General features: G+C 39.4%; 2 protein-coding genes across 5 annotated transcripts in view; one reads left to right on the top strand and one right to left on the bottom strand.

Annotated features, from left to right (window-relative positions):
* Positions 1 to 24,785, top strand: part of CTNNA2 (catenin alpha 2) — a 1,151,703-nt gene that overhangs the window by 637,245 nt on the left and 489,673 nt on the right. The gene's annotated exons all lie outside the window — the stretch shown is intronic.
* Positions 13,829 to 19,714, bottom strand: LOC103785739 (RNA-binding protein 7-like). Its single transcript, XM_034953445.3, has one exon. It carries the CDS (start codon positions 19,555 to 19,557, stop codon positions 18,955 to 18,957), a length of 603 nt encoding a protein of 200 aa, XP_034809336.2. The 5' UTR covers positions 19,558 to 19,714; the 3' UTR covers positions 13,829 to 18,954.

Below are 24,785 nucleotides of genomic sequence, written 5' to 3'. Positions count from 1 at the left end.
AACACTTAAAATCCTCTCTTTTAGCTATTTTGAAACAGGCAGTACATTATTACTTATTGTAATCACCATGCTGTGCAGTAGACCACCAGAAGTCATTCGTCCTAACTGAAACTTCACACTCTTTCACCAAAGTCTCCCCTTTACCCACCCATGGACCCTCCCCAAGAATGAACAATTTGGAGTAGAAGATAGATTTCACGATGTTATGTAAAATACATTCCTACATTCTCCTTTCAAAAAGAAACAAGAAATAAAAAAATCAAAAACATCAAAGCTAAAGCAGCCCTAAGTGTAACTTGAAACTGCCTGAGGGAGGGCAGGGGAGGGATCACATAATTGCAGTGAGAAGTTCTGTTTTGCCAAATACTTGAGTGGAAAAATTAGTTCCAAAGACCCAGTAAGTGTGACAACTTACTTGTCAAAACATTAATTCACATTTTGCTTTGATGGAGAGAATTTAGATTTTAAAATATATCTGCAGGGGTACATAAAGCAGTCACATCTCATGTTTAGTATAGTTGTCATTAACAATTTCGAAGTTTTGGGGGCTAGAGGTCTTTCCCCCAATTAATGAGACTAAGTCCAAAAGGCTTCTGACCCTCTATGTTCTTTATATTTGATGATGCTGCCTCGTTAGGTTTTTGTCACTTTTGCCCCGTGCAATCTTTTAGCTCTAACGCAAGTGTTTCTTACTTATAAAAGTAGTAGGAAGCTTGAGGTACGTAGACAAAATGTGACAGTAGTGATGTTAGTGCAGCGGGTTACAGTCCTATCCACATAGAAAATGAAAATTTTACGTCCTAAGCAAGAAGTTGGCAGCATGCAACTGTAAGAGGCACCACAGATTCCCCATAGATGCACCTGGTTAAAAGACAGCCTCCTCCTTAACAATACCAGAAGAAAGCTACAGAACTTGTGAGTTTATAAAAATTTAAGAAGATTAGTTAAGATCTGAACCTGTAATATGAAATGAGTTTTATTTAAATTCCTAAAGACAAACAAGTACAAATGTAAGAATACAACAACTTATCAATAAGGCAGTTTCACAGCAGTATATTTCTGAAGCTGCTCACCAGTCACTTCTTCCTAAGTCATCACTGGAACACTTAGAGGACGGTGTTGAGGGTTTTTCCCTGTCAGAGGCCTGAGCTGTCTCTTACTCTTTATTTGTCCTCACTCATTTCAGCTGGTGTCCATTGTTATTTTTCACTTTCGCCCAAGTCACTTCCTATTAATCCAGTTGTATTTGTCTGTCTGTAGTTGATCAATAGAGCTGAGATATTTTGCCTTAACCACACAATCTTCATTAACTGCATTAGTGTTTTTCTTCATTTGTTTCTCATTCATTATTTCTCATCCTGAAAATATTTATGGAATACTTACTCTATGGCAGAGTTTGTTACTCTCATCACAACTGACGTTTGGGGCTGAGTAATTCTTTGTTGTGGAAGACTGTCCTGTGCATTGTGGGATGTGTAGCATCATCCCTCGCCTCTACCCACTAGATGCAAGTAACACCTCTCCCCCCAGCTGTCACAACCGAAAATGCCTCCAGACATTGCCAGATATCCTCCGGAAGGCAAAATCACCCTTGGTTGAGAACCACTGCTCTCTGTCAATCACTGTTCCAGAAGCTATGGATACAGAAATGAAGAAAATCTTGAAACTGTAAATGCATGCAATATAACATGTTGACATAAGAAAATCTCCTTAGTTACTAGCCTATGTGCCCTGTTTGAAATAAATGATCTATATAAAATCCACTGCAGGCTGGGAGGGTATTTATAGACCCACAAGGCTGTAGGTGGCAGCAAAAGGCATTTTCTGGGTTGAATTCTCCCTGGAAGGGTCCTCTTATCTACACTCAAAGCATTTTTCTCCCCAGTCATTCATCCAACAAATATTTATTGAGAGTCCACTGGTTACCAGGCATGTTATGCTTGTTTCCCCTTCTCCCTTTGATTAGCTTTCTCCATGACCTGCAGAACTAGCCACTAGCCACTGTTGGGGGTTTTAAAAGCTATTCATTTGCAGTACCATGCTGCCTCCCCAAAGCATTTCTATTCAACTGCCATGTGCCTACTCCATATGGAATACACAGGAGGTCTGGAAATTCACGATTCAATTAACAGGAATTTAATTAGTGCCTACTCTTTGTGAGGTAGATTAAGAAGAATATGGTGTGTCCTTCACTTGACCATGAGCCATTCTGGAAGTTGGGACATCTTGTTTCAGAAGCCCTGGGAGCATTTTCCTAGCAGATCAAAGTCTACCAGAGAGAGCTGTTCAGGGTGGTTCCCACAAAGGTTTATAGTATCCATCATCAGCAATCTAATGTGTATATGACTTTACAGAAAAGGTTTCATTTTTCTTTTAAAAATTCTCCATTGGCCACACACACACTGGTAACTTGGTCATAGTTGCTGGGGTGGATTATAGATGTCTGAAGATGTCTCGTGTAATATTTTTACCACTTCTGCCATTGAGCAGTGGAGTCTATTTCCCCTCTTCTGGAGTCTCCTAGCTTTGACCCATAGAATGTGGCAGGAGTATACTCTGTAATTTCCATGGCCATGCTGTAGGAGATCTGCGGTGGCTGCTTACAGCCATTTGCAGTACTTTCTCTTGGAATATCATTGCAGTGCTGTGAAAACCTCAAGCCATGCAGAGGAGCACTGAGGTGCTCCAATGGACAGCCCTAGCTGTCTCTTCAAACAACAGGGAGCCTTCACTGGCAGCCATGGAGGTGAGACTATTTTGAATTTTCCAGTTGTTCTGCAGCCCTAGCCAATCACACGTGGAGCATAGATTAGCTGTCCCTGCCGAGCTCTGCCAAAATTGCAGAATTGTGAGCAAATACATGATGTTTTTTGTTTTAAGCCACAGTTGTTTCTTGGATTGTAACTCATCAATAGATTCAATAGACAACAAAGACAGTTACTTCTCAAAATTTCTTCCCTCTGAACTCTCTCCAACTTTCTGCTGATTAGGAAGTCCAGTCCCTAATGGCCTAGTTGACTGTCCCTGGCATGGGCTTTCAATTTAGCTTCTCCATCCATTTTTTTCTCTATCCTTGATGAATTGTCTTGCCTTTGGGGAAGAAATAGACCATTCCCCAAAACTTACCCACTTACTCTTTCTTGCTCTTACTTGAGTCTAGATTTGGACCACGAAACTCTCACTTTAACTGGTTAACCAAGAAGATTGATCATTTTCTAGTTATAGATTCAATTTATACTATCGTTTTTTGAAGTAGGAAGTCCCCTCTGGTTTGTTTTTTTTTGTTTTTTTTTTTGAGACAGAGTCTCCCTCTGTCACCCAGGCTGGAGTGCAGTGGCACAATCTCGGCTCACTGCAACCTCTGCCTACCAGGTTCAAGTGATTCTCCTGCCTCAGCCTCCCGAGTAACTGGGATTACAGGTTCCCACCAAAGTAACTGGGATTACAGGTTTCCACCACCACGCCCTGCTAATTTTTGTATTTTGTATTTTATTTATTTATTTATTTATTTATTTTGAGATAGAGACTCCCTCTATCACCCAGGCTGGAGTGCAGTGGTGCAATCTCAGCTCACTGCAATCTCCGCCTCCTGGGTTCAAGCGATTCTCCTGTCTCAGCCTCCCAAGTAGCTGGGATTACAGGCACACACCATCATGCCTGGCTAATTTTTGTATTTTTAGTAGAGATGGGATTTCACTATGTTGGTCAGGCTGGTCTTGAACTCCTGACTTCAGGTGATCCACCGGCCTCGGCTTCCCAAAGTGCTGGGATAACAGGTGTGAGCCACCATGCCCAGCCTAATTTTTGTATTTTTCGTACAGTTGGGGTTTCACCATGTTAGCCAGGCTGGTTTTGAACTCCTGACCTCAAGTGATCCACCAACTCGGCCTCCCAAAGTGCTGGGATTACAGCCCTCTTTTGAATCACAGGGATGTTAATCAGTGTGCAGTAAAGACTGAACATAAAAATGGCGAATGGATATAAATGCTGTTGTTGGGAACTATGGTCCTAGCTGAGGGGCACCAAGATTAGAAGAAAACACTCACCACCCACGATGAACTCCAACAGGACTCCCTGTCAGATTTTCCAACAAAATGCCCCTTGTAAATCACTTTTAGGGGCCTTTGAATCCCTAAATTTCAGCAAAGTCCTGTTGAGATGCTGTATATGCTTTTCTTATATGAAATATTTAATGGTCCATCTCAGCCCCTTGTAGCAGGCTAATGCATTTCCTCTCCTGTTTTATCAGCAGTGTTTTGTGTTAGTCATTTATACCACGGGGTGGACTTCTCAGCCCCTACCTCCCTGCACCCACCCACCCAATCTTGTTATGATGTTCATTTGTCACATGCAGTACTGTGGTTCCTTAGAGAAACACAATTGATATGCCATCAAATTGCTCCTGACAGAGTGGTTTTAAAAGCTTTTAGAGCGGATGTACAGGGGAAAGTTTTGTCTTCATGGAGTCAGTGTGGCTCATCTGTCTGTATTAAATGTCTAACAGTTACACTGAACAAGAATGACATTTTAAATAAGAGTAAGTACTGCTTAACTTTTTAATGTCATTTTTTTAGAGCCAAGGATTTGAATTTTTTTGGTAAATGTACATAGCTCAGTTTATAATATAGGCTTTCATTTTTTTCTCCACTCTTTTCTCCATTGCAAATATCTAAATGTCTTTATTTTCAGTTTAGTTGGTAGAATCTGTCTCTCTTGAGATGTTCGGGGATTTCTTTTTAAAGGCATTGGCAGATTTCTTTCTGTACAGGCTTAAAGTTAGCCAGTCTTGTCTGGATTCAGGGGGTTACAAAAGTAGGATCAGCAGCAAAGACTGCTGAGTACAGGGAAGTTGGGAAACATATCATGTGAAAGACAAGGAACTGGATATTTACAAGTCAACAGTCAGGTGGGCAATAGAATCCCAAAGAATACAAAGGCTAAATGATCACTGATCCAGCTGGCATGTTCCAATCCTTGCAAATAGCTGCCTAAAGGCCTCTAGGCCTGCAGGGGCAAACTGAGGCAGGAGCTCATGTGCACTGTGGGGCAATGCACCCGAGAGAGCAGAGGAGCAGCACCAGAAGCAAAGTATGGGCCTTACCACCAAGGCCACCTGTCCCAGCTGCAGGCCTTTATTTTATGAGATTTGATTCTGGATGAGCATAGTTTTCCCAGGCTCTTTGCTGAATTTCAGTTTTATTTCTCTGAGGCTTTGAAAGTTTATGAACGTATGCCGTATAGAGTGTAGTTTTCCTTAGGTTCCATAAGGAAAACTGTCTTCCTCTTCCAAACAAAACCAAACTCTCCTAGGCTTGGCACTGGAAAGAGCATCTCCGGATGAGAAGAGAAGGTTGAACCGCTGGACTCCTCTGTGCCCTAAATCAACTTCAGGCTGCAGATCCTCTTCTTTATTGCTGCCTTGTGTGCTCCACTCCTCTGTTCAGTGGATAGAAATCTCTTTCACCTGATGTGTCATTAGCACTGCTGACCAAACTGGAATTTACCAAATTAAAAAAACAAAACTCAGAAAAGCTTCAACCTTCTGACTTATTTTGTTATATTTCTTTTTTTTTTTTTTTTGAAGACAAGTTATTGCTCTATCATCCAGGCTGGAGTGCAGTGGCATGATTTGATCATAGCTCACTGCAGCTTCAAATGCTTGAGCTTAAGGAATTCTCCTGACTCAACCTCCTGAGTGGCTGTGACTACAGGTGCATGCCAGTGTATCCAGCTAATTTTTAAAAGTGTTTTTTGTAGAGACAGGGTCTTTTACTTTGTTGAGCAGGCTGGCCTGCTCCTGGCCTCAAACAATCCTTTCCACTCAGCTTCCCAAAGTTCTGGGATGACTTATAAAATACATGTTTTTGATCCTGTTATGAGAAGTCTATAGAAACGCTACCTCTAGAAAATGTACTGTTCACACTCCAAGATATTTCTCTATAGATGGACATGTACATACACATGCGCACACACACATCATATCCATTTAACAGGGCTCAGCCCAAATGTCACCTTCTCTGTTCACTATAGCCAATTACAGTTTCTTCTTTCTCTATGTCAGGGCTTTTCTAATAATATGTCCCCAGCCCTTGTAGTGCTCCAGGCATTAGGCCATGGAAATACCCCTTAATATGCACCATTTGTGTAGCATACTTATGTAACTGTAGGCCTAGCAGCATTAACTAAGGAGATTGCCTGTGTAGACACTGGAATTTCCAACTGCTAGTTCCTTTCCAAGTCATGTTGATTAGGTTTCTTAAAGAAGATCTTCAACTCTAGATTCAGGGAATACTCGATTAGAATGGAACACACACACACACACACAGTGTATTCACTTTCTGAAAGTTTATTAGACAATGACCCAAGATGCAAATGTTTAGTTACAATTTTAAGCCACATTCAAGATCTTGTTTAAACACAAAAAACACATGCCTGAAGAATGAAGAGTGAATGCCAAAGCATCCACCCTAGGCCTGTTCATTATCTCCTGCACCTCCACCTGCATCTGTTGGCTTCTTGGGTCTTGTGCTGGTCATCCCCAGGCTCCAGAGGCCCTCTGCACATCTTCTCAGGGTCTGATTAGTATGGTCAAGTGATTTGTTGCCACACTGTGGAAAATCTTTTTCTGAGATGGTCACGCCTGCATTACTGCTGCCACCACTGAGATTGCTGTGGTGGTGCTTTCATTTGGATTTTACAGCTTGGCATTTTGCCATCTGTGAGCCCAGACTCTTTCTCTCTCTGTCTTCTCTACTCATTACCTCCTCTGAGGCTCCTCTTTCTGACTTCACAATTCCATCTCAAACTTTACAGACTCTCAGGGACCCTGACTTTAGCTCCTGGCCACAGGGTCTCAGTCTCACTGGCCCCATCTCTCTTCTTCAGCCTTGAGGACCTTGCATGCCGCTCACTTGCTACACTTTGGTCTCACATCCTCCCACTCAAAAAGTGATGGAAACTGAGGCTTCTGGGGCAGATCACTGGGGTCAGATTGGGAAAAGCCTGGAATACCCCACCAAGGAATTTGCATTCTTTAGGGGATGTAAAGCCTGTTTTTCATGTTTTCAATTCCAAGCTACAACTTTGAGGATTTTTAGATTTTGGAACACATGTGATTTGGAGAAGGGCTTACAGTCTCTCAGGGGACCATTTGGGGAGAAAAACCACACAGTATGATTATTGTATTTAAATAAACACTGGTGTTGGTTCAGAGCACTATTCCCTGTAATTGCCTACTTACAGAAGTATGCAATGCTAGAACAAAAACTTCACCTGTTTTCCCCGTGTGGTTTCTGAAAATGGATATTTACACTGACACAGTACACTTTTTTCAACTTGGAAAAATATATCACCCTTTTATTTTCAGGCAGATCATGGAACCATTTGTCTTTTAATGTGAGGGATGGTCGTGGGCAGGTAAGCTGCTGGATGTGGAAAGGGAACCAGTCTCCCATCACTTTCTCCTCAGGTGAAGTTGAAAGCTCAGCCTGTTGCCCACGAGGTTAGCTGTCTAGAATCCACAGAGGGCCATCCCTGGGCAAAAATGAAGAAGTAGGCAGGGACATTTCTCTGTAAGCCTACTTTAATCTCCCCATTCTCTTTTATGCCCCACTCTCCAGGCCTCATTGCTGGGCAGTTTCCTCCCAGGCTCTGTGCCTTCAAGCAGCTCAGAAGCCTATGTTTCCTTCCTATTTGGTCTATTTATATTTCCCCTCCAAGCCAACACACTGCCTTTCCTTCCCTGTGACAGTGATATTCAGATTTTTCCTTCTGTCTTATCTGGATTCAATTTCATACCGAACCAACTAGAAATGGAGTTTAGTTCTCCCAAGTGAATAGGCACAGTTTCTCTTGAGCTACAGTCTAGTGTGGAGTGTAGAGTCCTTTGATGAGGAGTTCTAACACTAATGACAAGCTATTGCTTCTCTTTGAGGCTTGATTTCCATAGCTGTACAATGATTGTGAAATATACAGTAAGAGCCACAAAATAGCCTTTACTCACACAGCACTTTCAGGACTCTAATGGCACCCCACACATTTCTTCCCAGATTGCTCTGAGCATCCCCTAGTGTTTCTAACACATATTTTTAGAAAGCACTTGACTTGGCAGTACAAGATCTCTGCCATTGTCTTATTCCTTCTTGCTCCTTCTCACCGTAAGCCCACATAGCCGTGCCACCAGCATCCATGACAGGCTCCACCACTGTTAGCTGAGCATCACCAAAGTCCTCATGGTTCCTACTGGTCCTGATTTCTGTGTAATGGCTGGCACTACCCAATGTTTCTGGCAAGGGTTGCCATGCCTGATGTCTGGGGTCCAGCTGCTGCTGCCAGTGCTGCCTCTTCTGCTGCCAACCCCACTCTTTTCATCCTCCTGCTGCTTCCACCAACATTTCTGCTGCCATCGCCAAAATTACAGATGCTGCCGGCGCTGCAGCTTTGCTTCCCCCCTGCTGTCTTGTTGCTGCAGTGCCATGGGCATCAGGCAAGGGTTCAGGGGCCTAGGCCAAATGGCACTGTGGCCACTTGTATGCCTCCCTCCTGGAAAATGCAGGCTCTCCAATAAAGGGGAGAGAGGAACAGGGCAGAGCACTATAAAAGGCAGTGAGTGATTGGTAAAGATAACTGGGATATGTATACATATTTCATCTTTCTAGACTGTGGTTTCATACAATTCAGTTAAGAATACTTGATCCCAATATTCTTTCAACACTTCAGCATCTGTGAGTCTTTTCAGTGGAGACCCAGAACCTCTAAGTGGATGGAATAGGGCAGGTGGTATAGGCTTGTGGCAGATCCCGGAGAAGAACCAATGCCACTTGATGTTTTTTTTTTTTTTATTATTCCATGGCATTCCCTGTGTGAGACTGTGCATGTGTGCTTATGTGTGCATGTGTGTTCTCTGTATCTGGAGTCACTACTACAAGTTTTTCAGAGCAGGGGTTGGTTCTCATTATAATCACATTAACCTCCAAGCATGCACTCTGATGCCAAGCTGTAGGATTCCATAAATGTTTGATGAGAAGTTTGTTCGTTTTTCATTCAGCACATTTTTTTATTATTAAAAGCTCCAAATGACTAGGAACAAAGTGCTTAATATTCTCCAGCAACTCCACCCAGTCAGCACATCAAAAGTTACCAAAAAGGGACAAGAGAAATCAAAGAGATGCAAATGAACATAATGTCACCACCTTGCCTTTATTGTACTTAAAAAAAAAAAAGATTGAGAAAAATTTTCTCACTAACACAAATCTGTTGTTCATTAAATATTGGTGATGTGGACAGGGACATGGGACATTTGTATCTGTGCAAGCCACAACTTAGGCCTTAGCTCCTCTCCTGCTAGAGTTCAGAAATCTTTGGACATGATTGTTAAGATTTGGGTAACAATAAACCCAAAATAACTGGATTTACCTTTATTTTCCTGCACCTTCCCTTCAAGAACTTCAGCCTTTTATATTCTTCCCAAATAGCTATAGAAGTCCTCAGAGGATCTAAGTTGTGTTTGTAAAATCATCCATATTGACAACTACACGGATCTTTGACTTTTTCTTCCTGCTCCTGCAGAACACCGTGGTGAAATTTGCAGCACCATCCGGTGCCAAATTTAGCATCCAGGTCACTGGTGCCACGGAAAGCGTTGCCACTGATGCTTGTGCCGGGAAAGGCACCTCTCCTCTGCTTCAGTGTCCATGCTAAGGATGCTCATACCCAAGGCTGCAGGTGCCATTGTTTCCCTCTATTAGTGTCTCCAGGGGCTTACTGAAGGGTCTTTTCATCCTGGGAGCAGCCTATGGTCTTGCCCTTTCTCAGTATTTGTCATCCTGCCTTGCCTGAGTGCCATTATTTCAGAGCTAAGAAAGAAGATGTTCAGTGGTTTTAATTAGGTTAAACTAATCCCTCCTGGTATGTTACCCTTCCAGGAAACCTAATGCCTCACACTGACAAAAATGCACCCAGTGGATCTTAAAAAGTAGTAGAGATTATGCCCGGCGTTGGCCTCGTTTGAAAGGAAGGATCTGGCTTTTCCTGGAAATAATAACCACCTGTTTTCTCTTTGCATCAGATCAGCTCCCTCTTCTTCCTCACTGCTCCTTCTTTTCCTGACCTCCATTCCTATGGATTAGCTAATTAGTACAGGCACCACATAGATGAGGCTTTATAGCAAGGGTAGAAAGAGCAGATGATGTTGGGAGCATGGAGAATGATATAGCTAATTAAAACCAACAACAACAACAATATTCAACAACAACAAAAACCAGCAGCTGCCTCCCTTCTGCTTCTGGAGGGAAAACTTTGAATCATTTTGTGAAGTTGATTGAGATGTACAGAGCATTGGAGGAATGAATAGTAGTATTATTACATTCAAATTACATGGTTCTCCCTGAAATATGAGAGTGAATATAGTATAATAAGAACACAAATTTTCTTCCTGACTCACCACTTCCAAACTCTGCAACCTTGGACAAGTTACTCACCCTCTCTGGGCTTCAGTTTTCATATCTATCACAAGGAGAAAATACTAGTGTCTGTCCCATAGACTTGTTAGAAAAATGTAAACAAAGAAAGACCTATGTAATAGAATTGTAGCTGATACAACATTAGTACTTAATAAATATTAGCTATGACCTGAAATTTGCCATTATAATTATTATTTAGGCACTGCCACCCACATTTAGTTCTGCAGTTTATGTGGTTTGATTATTTTTCCCTAGAGAAGGCTCATGGCTTTTTGGCTATTAAGCATTTTTTTTCCTGTTGGTATTTTAGAAAGATATAAAATGGCATCTCAGAAGGGCCTCTAGCTATTGGAAAGGTGAATCACCCGTTGGTTTAATTAGAAGAGATATTTTCAGGTGGTGCCCTGAAAAATGAGATGATGTTTTTTGAAGAGCTACTGCTACCGGGGAGATAGCTTATCACGGTGTGGGTTTCCACAATGCCGGGAGCTAAGTTCCAGGAATAAACCGAGCCAAGAAATATATTCTGAGTATTGAATGTGATTACGAGGGGTAGGGAGCCTGAAAACATGTGACATTAAGGCAATTTTCTTAGGGACAGAAAGTCATACTCTATTAGGTCTTTTGGCCTCATAAAGTGTTCTAGGCCTGTATGGGTATTTTGTGTTTGTCAGGGTGGACAAGATTGTGCTGAGAAACTACCTAATCCCCATCCCAGTGGCTTAATAACACAGAGTTATTTCTCACTCCTAATACCTGCTGAGTAGAAGCAGCTGCAGGGGTGAGTCCTATGTGTCTCCTCCACTTATCAGCCCAGATCTCCAGGCTGGTGGAGCCTCCACCTTTAATAACAGCCATTCTCAAACTTTTTAATTTCCTAAATTCCTTTACATTCTTACAAAATATATACAAGACATTTGTTCATATGATTTATAACTATAGATATTTATTATGCACTAAAACTGAGATTTAAAATATTTATTTACTCATTTAAAAGTAAGTATATAGCCAATACATGTTGAGATAAATAACACTTCATGGAAAATGACCATATTTTCCAAAACAAAACAAAAGAACGACTCTGTTTTGCATTTCCTGGTCTCTTTAATGTCTAGCTTAGTTAAGGACAGCTGGATTCCCATACCTGCTTCTGCATTTAATCTATTGCCACATGCTTTTTTGCTTGAAGAGAAAACCTAGGCTTTCACAGAAATGTGATTAGAAAAGAAACAATCTCCTGGACCCCTATAATGGTCTTAAGAAAGCTCAGGGGTCCTTGGATCACAGTTTGAGGACTGCTGAAGTAAAACTTTTCCAGTCACTGTGGCTGAAAACAAGTGATAGTTCTCCAGCTCTTTAATATCAGAAGGAATGTAAGTCGCTTTTGCTTATAATTTGTTGTGTACAACTCACCACATGATCAAGCCTAACTTCAGTTAAGGCTGGGAAATATGGGAAAACAAATGGAGTAATTAATGAGGAACACTGTTTCTGCCACAAAATCATCTACATATCTTGGTAGTCCTTCGTTTCCTTCCCACCTCCCTCCCCAATTACTTGCTTGCCAGTGACTTCTTCGTTTTCTTTCCTTTTCTGCTTTTCTTTTTTAATGCTGACCTGTAGAGTACCGAAATCAAACTCAATGGAAGTTGGTTCAGAAAATGGGATATCAGGGAGAGCTGAGGCAGATTGGCAAGCCTTGAGCTGCCTTTATTGCAACTGTGTGACACCTTCCTCTTGTTCCTTTGTATCTTTTTCATCTACTCTTCTGCTGTAGCTGTGTTCCCTTGGGCTATTTTGACCCTCTCAAAATTAAAATTCTATTGGCATTTTTTCTGTCTGCTCACATTCAAATCCATGGTTTGCCAGACATTGTATTCACATCAACTATTTCCTCAAAGCAGTTCTCAGATGTGAAGTAGAGATGATTCACCTTGGGCTTCTGGAACTTTCAGCATCCATGCATGTCTGCCTGAGGCCTTCTGTTATCCATTGCTCTAGGCCACTATTGCCCAGATATTAGCATGCATATGAATCACCTTGGGCTCTTGTAAATGCAGATTCTGATTCAGTAGGTTGTAGGGTGAGACTGAGATTCTACATTTCTAACAAGCTCCAAGGTGATGTGGATGCTATTGGTCCTGGATCACATTTTGAGTTATAAGGCTGTAAACCCAACCCCAACGTATATATCCTCTGGGGAGCCATTCCTCTTGATGATTTGCCTCTTACTCCAGAAGAGACTTTGGCTAATCTTCCAACTCTAGCCAATCATTTGAAACTCACTGTGAATCCCATCCGCTACACACTTTGTACCACCAACATACTTGAAGATGTTCAAGTCCTCACGTTAGAAATATGATCGTTTTATGGTTTCTAATAATTGCCCAGAACTTGGTATGATGAATCTTCTTTCCTACTTTGCAAGTCGCTCTCTTAAAATTTGCTGAGAGTCTATCATTTTTCAGTTGTATGCATTTACTTACAAATACAAATTTGGATTTCTAAGGTTCACTTTCCTTATAGCTGGTAATCTCTCTTCTGTGCCTGGGCAGGTGCTCCATGTAGCAATCTAGGCTTAGGAGAAAGGAGAAAAAGGTAGGTTGGTTTGGTGCTCACACATCATGTCCCCTTTTAATTCTGGTGCTAGTGGACTGGAGAAATTGAGAAGGAATAGATTAGAGTCTCCTCACTTGACATGGCTGAGCTTCGCTCCTCATTAGCCGTGACTGCTCTTCAGCCTCACTATCTGCAGACTCAGCACAGACAGGTGGTGGGTACCACATGCATTGCTGATGAGGGGCACATCTGTGAACAGCTGCCTTGTTGTGGTGATCCCTTTGGCCACATCCTTCAGTTGGCAGAACCATACTTACTTTCTCTTAACCCTCAAACTAGAGTTGTATTAGAAATACAGAGGCCCCCAAATTTACCTTCTCAGACCTTTAAATCCAAGCAACATCTGATGTTTTATCTTATCCAAAATGAGGAACTCAAAAGAAGGGAGAAGGAGAACTGGTACTTCTTGCTCTACCCCTCTCCATGAGACTTTCTGTCCCTATGTCTGGTTTTCTCACTCTGGTGGTATAGGACAGATCAGCTAGTTCACTGGCTAAGATATACACTGCAAAGAGGAATAGAATGTAAACATTCTCTTTTCTTTCCTTGTTGCAAACTTCCTCAATCTTTTCAGGTTATCCTCTTCATCTCAGGGTAGAAAAATATGTTCTTTCATCCTCCATAAGAGGGGATGAATGAGGCAAAAATGCATTTAATAAAGACAACAGTTTCCAAAAATGCTCCTACCTCTCTCACCACTCTGTCATTTATATTGAACAGGAAAGCGGGGGCGTGGTTGGTGTGAGAAAGGGTTCTTTGACAATTCTCAGTAAGCCCAGCAGGAATGGAGCTATCTCATGGGTCCTACGGGACCCTGAACTTCAAGGGGAATTTAGTTCCTTTATTCTCAACACTGGGCCTTTAACATGAGTGCACGACAACTGGAAAAATCCCAATTGACTGCCTGTTAGATGTGTGTATGTGTTGCATCAGATCTGATCATCAGTTGAGTGAAGATTCGTGACCATTTTTTTGTTTATCAAAACCGTATCAAGTGGAACTTGGGCAAATGAATGGTTTCTATTTTTTTTCTCAGCTGTTCTGGTGCTGTGTACACTGTCAGAATTAGGTCAAGGGAAGGTAGTTATTCTAATTTGCTAACACTTGCTGTGTCTGAGAATGTTTAATGCAACCACAGAGAAAAAACAGACATGTTTAAAAGGTATGGTATGTCTGTGACATGTGCTCTTCCTTGACACATTTGTGTCACAGGTGCCGATTCCTGCAGTTTACTGGTGTTCCACACTTCAGTTCTGCAACTGCAAAAGGTGATGAGTAGAGGTTGTGCTTGCCTCAGCTGGGGGCAGCACTCCCCAATCAAAGATCAAGCATACAGACTGGCAGGAAATTTAACAATTCCCTTTCCCATTCATGGAAATTCAAGCTCTTTTGTCATCATATTGTTTTTATTTGTATACTATATAGCTTGCTGAGCCTCTCATGAGATTTCAAATATGAAACTGATCAATTAGGTAAAAAGCAACTTAATTTTTAAAAAACTCAACCTCGTCACCCTGCATTACTTCAGTGTGGTGCTATTGAATGCAAATGTCAGAAATAGCCTCTTCCACCCGATTAATTATGAACCAAAGAGATCATCAGAGAGCAAGGTTGCCCCAAGGTCTGTGTTCCTTCTTGGCCTCTGTCCATCAATCTTCTGGATCAGTGGTCTTCAAGCATTTTGACTCAAACGCACCCCCTTAAAGAGTTTTCAAATACCATGTACTGTCTCATACATTTTAACAGAAAAATTTTGAGATAATCATCTATTCACATGCATTTCACATGTCATAAATAATACAAAGAGACCTGTATGCTCTTTCCCTTGTTTCGCACAATGGTAACATCTTGTAAAACTGTAGTACAATATCCCAACCAAGATGTTGTCATTGATACAGTGAGATACAGACTATGTCTATCACTACAAGTATCACTCATGTTGCTCTTCAATAGCAACACCCACTTCCCTGCCAGCCTCATCCCCTCCTTAACCCTTGACAACCACTAGTCTGTTCTCCATTGCTATAGTTTTGTTGTTTTAAGAATGTCATACAGGCCGGGCATGGTGGCTTACGCCTGTAAGCCCAACACTTTGGGAGGCTGAGGCAGGCAGATCACGAGGTCAGGAGATCTAGACCATCCTGGCTAACATGGTGAAACCCTGTCTCTACTGAAAATACAAAAAATTAGCCAGGCATGGTGGCGGGTGCCTGTAGTCCCAGCTACTTGGGAGGTTGAGGCAGGAGAATGGCGTGAACCTGGAAGGCGGAGCTTGCAGTGAGCCGAGATCGCGCCACTGCACTCTAGCCTGGGTGACAGAGTGAGACTCCGTCTCAAAAAAAAAAAAAAAAAAGAATGTCATACAAATGGAACCATACAGTCCGTGACATTTGGGGATTGGGGTTCCTTACTCATCATTATTCTCTGGAGATTCATGCAGGTTGTTCAGTTGGACCATTCACCCATTGAAGGACATGTGGGTTGTTTCCAGGTTTGGGCTATTATGAGTAAAGCCACGAAAAATATGTGTATCTAGTTTTTGTGTGAACATAAGACTTCATTTCTCTGGGATAAATGCCCAGAAGCACAATTTGCATGTTTAGTTTTTAGTTTTGTTTGTTTGTTTTTAAATAAACTTTATTTTTTAGAGCAAAATTTCAGGTTCACAGCAAAATTGAGAAGAAGGTACAGATATGTTCCCTATATCCTCTGCCACCACACGTTGTTTAGTTTTTTAAGAAATTGCCAGATTGCCTTCCAGATTAGCTGTAACATTTTACATTCTCATCACAATGTATGAAGTCATCCTGTTTCTCTGAATTCTCACCAGCATTTGGTGTTTTCACAACTTAAACAAAAATTAGCCATTCTGATAGGTATATAGTGATATCTCAGTGTGGTTTTATTTTGTGTTTTCCTAATGACTAATGATGTTGAATATATTTTCTTGTGCTAACCATACATCTCCTTGGTTGGAATGTCCCTTCATATCTTTTGTCCATTTCTAATTTCTCCTGCCTCAGCCTCCCAAGTAGCTGGGATTACAGGCATGCACCACCAGGGCTAATTTTTGTATTTTTAGTAGAGATGGGATTTCACCATGCTGGTCAGGCTGGTCTCGAACTCCTGACCTCAAGTGATCTGCCTGCTTCAGCCTCCCAAAGTGCTGGGATTACAGGTGTGAGCCACTGTGCCTGGCCCGTAACTTCTTTTTTAATCCTCTTAACAGGACCTTTCACAGAGCAAAAGTTTTCAGTTTTGAAGCTCAATTTATGTACATTTCCTCTCATAGATTGTGTTTTTGGTGTCAAGTCTAAGAACTCCTTTCCTAGTCCTAGATCCTAAAAATATTTTCCTATTTTTTTCTAAAAGTTTTACATTCTTCCATTTTGCATTTGAGCTGTGATCTATTTTGTGTTAATTTTATGTAAGATGTAAAATGTAGGTCAGGCTTCACTTTTTTACCTATGGAGATCCAATTGCTCTAGCACCATTTGTGTAAAAAGCTACCTCTTCCCCATTTGGTTGATTTTGGACTTTTGTCAAAAATGCGTCCATTTCTGGGTCCTCTGTTCCATTGTACTATGTGTTGATTTTTCCACCAATATGACAGTCTTGATTACTGTAACTATAAAATAAGTCTCAATATTGAGTTAAATAGATTCTTCCCTCTTTAATCTTCTTTTTTAAAATTCTTTTCAGTATCCTAATTCCTTTGCCTTCTCATATACATTTTAGAATAATGTTATTTATATGTACAAAAGTTTTGCTTGGATTTTGCTAGAAATCATGTTAACCTGTATATCAATTTGGGTAGAATTGATGTCTTTATTACCTTGAATCTTCCAACCAATGAACACAGTATGTCTCTCAATAGGTGTTTAATTCCTTTTATCATCATTGCATAGTTTTCAGCCAACAAATTCTGTATATGTTTTATTGGATTTACATCTAAATGTGTTCTTTTTTGAGTGATTGTAAATGGTGTTATATTTTTAATTTCCATGTCAGCTGTTTATTACTAGCATAAGAAATAGAATTATGTTTCATGTATATTGTATCTTGCAACCTTGCTGAACTCCCTTATGAGTTCTAGGAGTTTTTGTAGATACCTTAGATTTTTCTAGGTAGACAATCATATCATCTGCAATACATTGTTTTTACTTTTTCAATCGCTATGCCTTTTATTTCCTTTTCTTGCCTTATTGAACTGGCTAGAACACTATGTTGAATAAAAGTGGTGAGAATAGACATCCTTGGTTTCCAATCTTATGGGAAAATAATTCAGTCTTTCAGCATTAACTATAATGTTGGCTATAGTTTTTTTTTTTTTTGGTAGATACATTATATCAGGTTGAAAATGTTCCCCTCTATTCATATTCTTCAGAGAGTTTATTTTTTAATCATGAGTGGTCATTGACTTTTGCCAATTGCTTTTTCTGCATTAATTGATATCATTGTGTGAATTTTCTCCTTTAGCTTTTTACTTGAGACAGAGTCTCTCTCTCTGTCGCAAAGACTGCAGTGCAGTGATGTGATCTTGGCTCACTGAAACCTCCCCGCCTCCTGGAGTAGCTGGAATTACAGGCGCATGCCACCACACCCAGCTAATTTTTGTACTTTTAGTAGAGACAGGGTTTCACCATGTTGGCCAGGCTAGTCTCAAACTCCTAATTTCACGTGATTCACCCGCCTCAGCCTCCCAAAGTGCTGGGATTACAGGCGTGAGCCCCCACGTGCAGCCCTTAGCTTATCATTATTATTATTATTTTATATTTTCAGTATATTAAAAAGGAACTGTACAAACGCTGTGGTATTAAAAAGGATCCTTATTTTTCAACAAATGAACTTTTATAAACAATTCTGTAATGAAATGAAAACAGTATCTTAATACATTACAAGTTTTTGTTAAACAAGATTTTAAAATTTTAAAATTAGAAAACGTTAAGATTAAATTCTTTCAAAGGTTCAAACAAAAAAACAACCTGTACAGTCTCCATTACATATGTCTTTGTACACATTCTGGGCACTTTGAAAATGTTAAAGTTTTTAACGTTTGACTGACAGAAGTAGCACTTAAAGCCTTCATGAATCTTTTTTCCAAAAAAGTATGCTTTCAGTAAAACATTTTACCATTTTATCTAACTATGCACTGACATTTTTGTTCTTCCTGAAAAGGGGATTTATGCTAACACTGTATTTTTCATGTAAAAATATACGTGTAGAGATATTTTAACTTCCTGAGTGACTTATACCTCAAATGTGGTTTAATGAACAATGTCTAAATTTTAGAATGAAACAGTATGTGTAGATCTACACATGTATGTTCAATTAGGGTAAAGCTCAAGAGCATGTCACAGAATTTATACCTAAATTATATAAGAAGATAAGCAATGCCTTTATCCCCAAACTTTACCAATAAGCCTTCTCAAATAGAATGTTAGTAAAGTGAATCACTGAAAAGTTTCATTTTTGAATTAACTAAAATACCAGTAGCCATTTTAGACTGTCAACCTGGATGTTTTCTTGATTCACTAGCAAGAAATTTCTTGCAATACAAAAAGATAACAAATAATTAAAATATCTGCTTTATCATACAACTTCACCCCCTCCTAAAGTGTCTAAAATGGTTAGGAATTGTAGCACTTTCTTTTGCATAAAACCCTTTCCTCTTCATAAAACCCTGAGGTGAAAGGTTATTAATGTAATAAAACCACAATTCATTTTGTATTAAACTGTAGCTTTAAAAAAATGTATAAAGAAATGTGACAACTTGTAAAGCTGCTCTGTACAGTTTTTCAACAAAATATTTCCATATCAGCTTAGTCAAAGGGCCTAAAATGACCCTATAAAAACAATGTCCTTTTAACATGTGTTAGTGTCGAGATGAGCGCCATTTTCCATCTCTGCTACTGTCTCTTCTGTTATCATAGTCATGGCTCCAGCCATCATGATTCCTATCTTCATAGAAGAAATCATCTCTCTTTCCTCTGTAATGATGGTCAGACCCATGATCAGTGCAACGCTGTTCCCGGCTATAATGTCTATCTGCTAGGTAGGGATGAGAATTCATTCTGACTTTACGCTGTGATGATGGTGTACCTTGGCGCCACTGGGAGCTTGAAGACTGATTAAAACTATGACTGTGTGATTGAACTGATGGTGAAAATCCTAATTGATCCATAGGTGAAGAACCAAATTTTCCACCATATGACATTTGTCTCAAAGCACTGTTCATCACTGCTTGTCTCTGAAAATTTTCTGGAGAAGAGAAAGATCTCTGAATTATCTGTGCTGATGAAGTCATGTTATCCCTAGTCCTTTCGTACCTGCTAGGAGATGTGGAGGTAGGGCTTGAATTTCCAACATGATGTTGGGGATATGGCAAACTGACATCTTGCAAGGCATGACTACTTCCTGATCTAAATTGAATTTTGATAGGCCTTCCGTAAAGTTTGATTCCATTAAGTAGATTCATTGCATAAGGAACAGATACTTCATGTTTGAAATTCACAAACGCAAACTGCTTTGGTTTACCATCCTTATCTTTTGGAATTTCACCTTTATTACTGGCCCAGCCTGGTGGAAAAGCTCGAAAAGGAGCTCCTCGGTCACTTTCGTTTCAAGGTTGCCCACAAAGAACTAGCTTATTATTATAGTAGATTATATTGATTGATTTTCAAATATTAAGCCAGCCTTGTATCCTTGATATAAACTCCACTTGGTCATTTTATATATATAAATGATATATTGCTGGGACAGGAGATTTCTCTTGAGATTTTCTCTTTGATCCATAAATTAAGAAGTGTGTTGTTTAGTTTTCAGGTGTTTGGAGATTTTCTTTTTATCACTCTGCTACTGATTTCAAGTTTGATTTTATTGTGGTCAGAGAACACATTTTGTATGATTTCAATTTTTTTTAATTTGTTGATGCTGGTTTTATGACCCAGGATATGGTATATCTTGGTATAGGTTCTATGGACACTTGAAGAGAATCTGTATTCTGCTATTGCTGGGTGGAATGTTCTACAAGTGTTGGCTATATCCTAATGATTGAGTATTGTATCTTATTGATTGGTACTGTTGAGTTCTTCTATATCTTTGTTTTTCAGTCTAGTTGCTCTAATTGTTGAGAAGAAAGTATTGAAATCTACAGCAATAATTGTACAGTTGTCTATTCTTTCAGTTCTATCAGTTTTTGCTTCACATATTTTATAACTCTGGTTTTTAATACATACATATTTCGGGTTGCTTTTTTCATTGATTAACACTTTAATATCACGTGTCTCTCTTTGACTCTGATAGTTTTGTTTGCTCTGAATTCTACTTAATCTGATATTAATATAGCCAATTCTGCTTTTTTCATTAATAATATTTATATTTTCATATATATGTATTTTTTCATCCTTCTGTATGTATGTATTTTTTCATCCTTCTACTTATATTATTACTTCTACTTCCTATATTATTATATTTGAAGTGATTTTCTTATAGAGAGCATATAGTTGGATAATGGTTTTGGATCCAGTCTTCTAATATATACGTTTTAATTGGCATATTTAGGTTATTTGCATTTAATGTAATTATTGGTATGCTAAAGCTTAAGTCTGCCATTTTATTTTTTGTTTTCTGTTTGTTTTCTCTGTTTTTACTTTGCTGTTTTCTTTTCCTGTCTTCCTATATATTACTTGATCATTTTTTCTTTTATGGAATTCTGTTTTACTTATCTATAATATATCTCTTGGCATAGCCTTTTTAATAGTTGACCTAGGCAATACATTCTTTACACATAAATTATATATATATAGATGTTTTCATATTACCAATTCTAGTGAAGTTTAGAAATATTTATCTGCCTTTATGTCCCTTTATCCTCACTTTATTTATAGTTATTGTCAATATTTTCTATGTGTACATTTAGAATCAAACTAGACAGTGTTGTAATTTTATAATTTTTGCTTCAACCATCAAATATAATTTAGAATACTCAGGAGAGAAGGTAGGTATTTTGTATTTTCCTGTATTTTTGCTTACCATATTTTTCTTTTTTCTTTATATTCTAGCCTTCCCCCCCCACCCCCCCCTTTCCTTTCCTTTTGTTTAGAGAGCTGTCTTTAGCCCTTCTTTTGGGGGAGGTCTATTGATAACAAAGTCTTACATTTTCTTCAATAGAGCGTGTAATGGTTTCCTCCTTAAAGAATATTTTCATTGGATATAGAATTATAGTTAACAGTTCTTATTTTCAGTCTTGGAAAATATTGTGCCACTTCCTTCTGGTCTCCCTGACTTTTGATAAGAAATCTACTCTTATTTGAACAGCTTTTCCCAACTTTCAGGTTTTTTTTTTTTTTTTTTCTAGATAAGACTTGTATTTTTTCTTAATTTTCGGAAGTGTAACAGTGGCGTGCCTTATTAGGGATTTCTTTCAGGTTACACTGCTTAGGGTTTTCTGAGCTTCTTGAACCTGTAACTTTATATTTCCAGACACATTTTTGAAGTTTTTAGTTCTTATTCCTTTGACTACTTTTCCAGCCACATGCTTTTTCTCTTCTCCTTCAGGACCTCAACTTACAGGAATGTCAGATCTTTTATAGCACCATAGGTCCCTAAGGCTTTTTAATTAATTTATTTTTTTTCAATCTGGTTTCTCTCTGTTGTTCAAAAGATTGGCTAGTTCCTGATTTTTTTCTTTCCTTTTTTTTTAATCTTCCAGTTCACCAGTTCTTTCCTCCATCTCTTCTATTCTGCTATTAAGCTCATCTACTGAAATTTTAATTTTTATTATTGCATTGTTTTGGTTCTAAAAGTTACATGTAGTTTTAAAAAATATCTTCTACTTCTTTGTTGAAATTATCCATTTCTTTGATAAGGCCTTCTATTTATTGTTTGTTTCAAGTTTGTTAGTAATTGCTTTTTGAAGCATTTTTGTCATACCTGCATTACAAGAAGTGGAATCTAGAAGTCTCTGTTGACATGTAAGTGGGGAAAACTCCCATTGCTGCTGGAAAGGATTGGGAGTTCTGGCTTTTCATGTCTTCTGCGCTGACATCTTAGTGGGGATGACCGGATTATCACTGGCTGATGGTGAAGACCTGACTCTTCACAGGCCTCTTCTGATCTCATGTCAACAGAGTAGGATGATGGTATTTCAAGCTCCTCACATAGTCTCCACTAAGACCCCTGGCAAGTTTTCTTATTATGTGGATCACAGTCTTGGCGTTCTACTTGGGCTTCTTTGATACCACCCTGGTGTGAATGTTGGGACATGTCATTACAGCCTCATAAGGGTGGAAGTCTCAGCTCCCCACTTGGCCTTTGCTGGCCTACATGAGGTTGGAGGCACAGTTTTTTTCAGTGGTGTTTACCTAAAGTGGCTATTATCTAAATTTTTTCTACATTAACAGGCTTTCCCTTTTATGATCCTTTGGTTAGAGAAAGCAGCTTTGATGTCATGATATTGTGATATATTAAGAAATATATATTTGATCTTTGACTCTAGTTCCTGGCACAGAGCTCCAAAAACCTTTGAAATTTTCTGAGTGGTAGGAGTGAGAGGATCGTGTTTTGTTATTCTTAATATGCACATTTTCAACCATACCTGAGTTTAGTTTATGCTAAGGAATGACTCTTAGGGGATGGGGCATATTGTCAAGGAACCAGTTTTATGATTAAAGGGTTGGAACTTTCACCCTCACTCTACTTTCCCATCTCCAAGACCTTCAGGGAGAGGAGGACTGGAGACTGACTCAGTCAGCAAAGGCCAATGATTTAATCAACCATGCCTATGCAGTGAAGCTTCCATTAAAACCTAAGGGATGGGGTCAGAGAGCTGCTGGGTTGCTGAACACATGGAAGGGGTTGGAAGGATGGTGTGTTTGGAGAAGGCATGGAAGCTCCATGCCGCCTCCTAACTCCCATACCTTAGCTTATTCATCTCTTCTATTTGGCTGTTGGCTCTTTCTGAGTTGTATCCTTAGGTCAATGTTTTTCTGCATTCCATGAGTTATTCTAGCAAATTGTCAAACCTGAGGAAGGTCATGGGAACCCCTGATTTATAGCCAGTTGATCAGATGACAGGTCACAGTCTGGGGCTTGTGATCTGTGTCTGAAGCTGGGAGGGGTGCAGTCTTGTGGGAATGAGCCCTTTACTTGTGGGATTTGTATTAACTCTGGGAAGCTGGTGTCATAGTTGAATTGTGGGACACTCAGTTGGTGTCTGGAGAGTTGGAAAATTGTTTGGTATGGAAAACCCTCACGTTTTCTGTCAGAATTAGGAAGCAGTTTGTTTTCCTTTTAGGTTGGGTCTTTTTTTTTGTCTGTGCCGTCAGCTTCAAGTGTGAGATATTACAGAAAGAAAACCCAGGAGACTCACCACTGTCCTTCTACAGATCCTGTAATCCCTAGCCAGCCTGACTTCTTCTTGCATTTCATTCTTCTTACACTTGTTTTATACATAATGGCCACAAATTTTACTGGTACTTAGCAGGAGGAATAGGAAAAAAAAGTATATATATATTAGTAATTGCCATTACTGTTAATGGCAAAAATCACACTTACTTTTGCACCAACCTAACGCTGTATCTTCCAAGAAGTCTATCTCACACATTTTGTTTAAACATTTTAATTAAAGTTCAAATATATTTTTCTTGTTATTAGAAGCTTGACAATATGAAACAGCTCAGAGAGTGAAATAAGAGGAATCATTATAATTGAAATAAATATACAAGGTTATTTTATCAAAAAGTTTTAAACCACATTTTAGAAAATAATATTTAGCTTTATCCCTTTGCTGCTTGGAAGTATGTCTATTCTCAGGGCAATGCAGTAATGATATTTATGTTGGCTAACAGTTACGCAATCTTTGGTAAAATGGGAGGACTTTTGAAAAAAGATACATCATACATTCTTGGGCAATTTGAGAGAGTAAATACAGTGAGAACATGGAATTTGTTTCCCTCATAACTGTCCTTGAATGTGGACCTGAGGGTACCATATGTTCCCAAGTTTAAAGATCATTGTTCTAACCAAAATTTGCTTAAGCAAAACATCTGCCTAGACCTTTAGCCTAAAAGATAACTACAGTCAGATATTTTTCTCTGGCCATATTCAGAATTTGTCTTGAATGGTTATCAGGAATTAGTTGTAATGCACGGATTTTTTTTCCATCATTTCACTAATGCATTCAGCTTGAGTTTCCCATTTAGCTCTTAGAGGGAAAAATGCCTGAAAATAAAGTAGCTAATATGTGATTGTAACTGGAATTTCCAGTAGAGCCTTAGGAAAGGTGTGCTTTGATAATATTGATAGAGATAAAGCAGGGGCTCTGCGGCTGTTTGTGAGGGAAGCATTTAATCAGCATGTATTTGTGTGCTCACTTTACTGAAACACTTTTTCCCACTTTTTATTCTTTGCCATAACCAGTCTACCCAGAGGACACAAAATCAGTGCCTTGGGGGAGAAGCAGGGAATGGCTGTACATTTGTTTATTTCATCTCCTGAATAGGTATCAGAGAGGCACCACCAGGGGAGGGGCATGGCTGGGTGCAGTACCAGAGGAAAGGAGCAGAGGTGTTTGTTCTCTGCACTCCCTTTCTTTCCCCCTCCAGCCTCACAGCTCTCAGAAAAGGGAAGTTCAAGGACATGATCCTGGAAGACTCTCTGACCCTAAGTAGAAGTAAGATTTTATCAAAACCACTAGTTTGAAAT

The sequence above is a fragment of the Pan paniscus genome, chromosome 12, assembly GCF_029289425.2.
Source record: "Pan paniscus chromosome 12, NHGRI_mPanPan1-v2.0_pri, whole genome shotgun sequence".
NCBI lineage: Eukaryota > Metazoa > Chordata > Mammalia > Primates > Hominidae > Pan > Pan paniscus.
The sequence above is the reverse complement of the archived record's forward strand: the minus strand, read 5'-3'. Positions and strand labels throughout refer to the sequence as shown.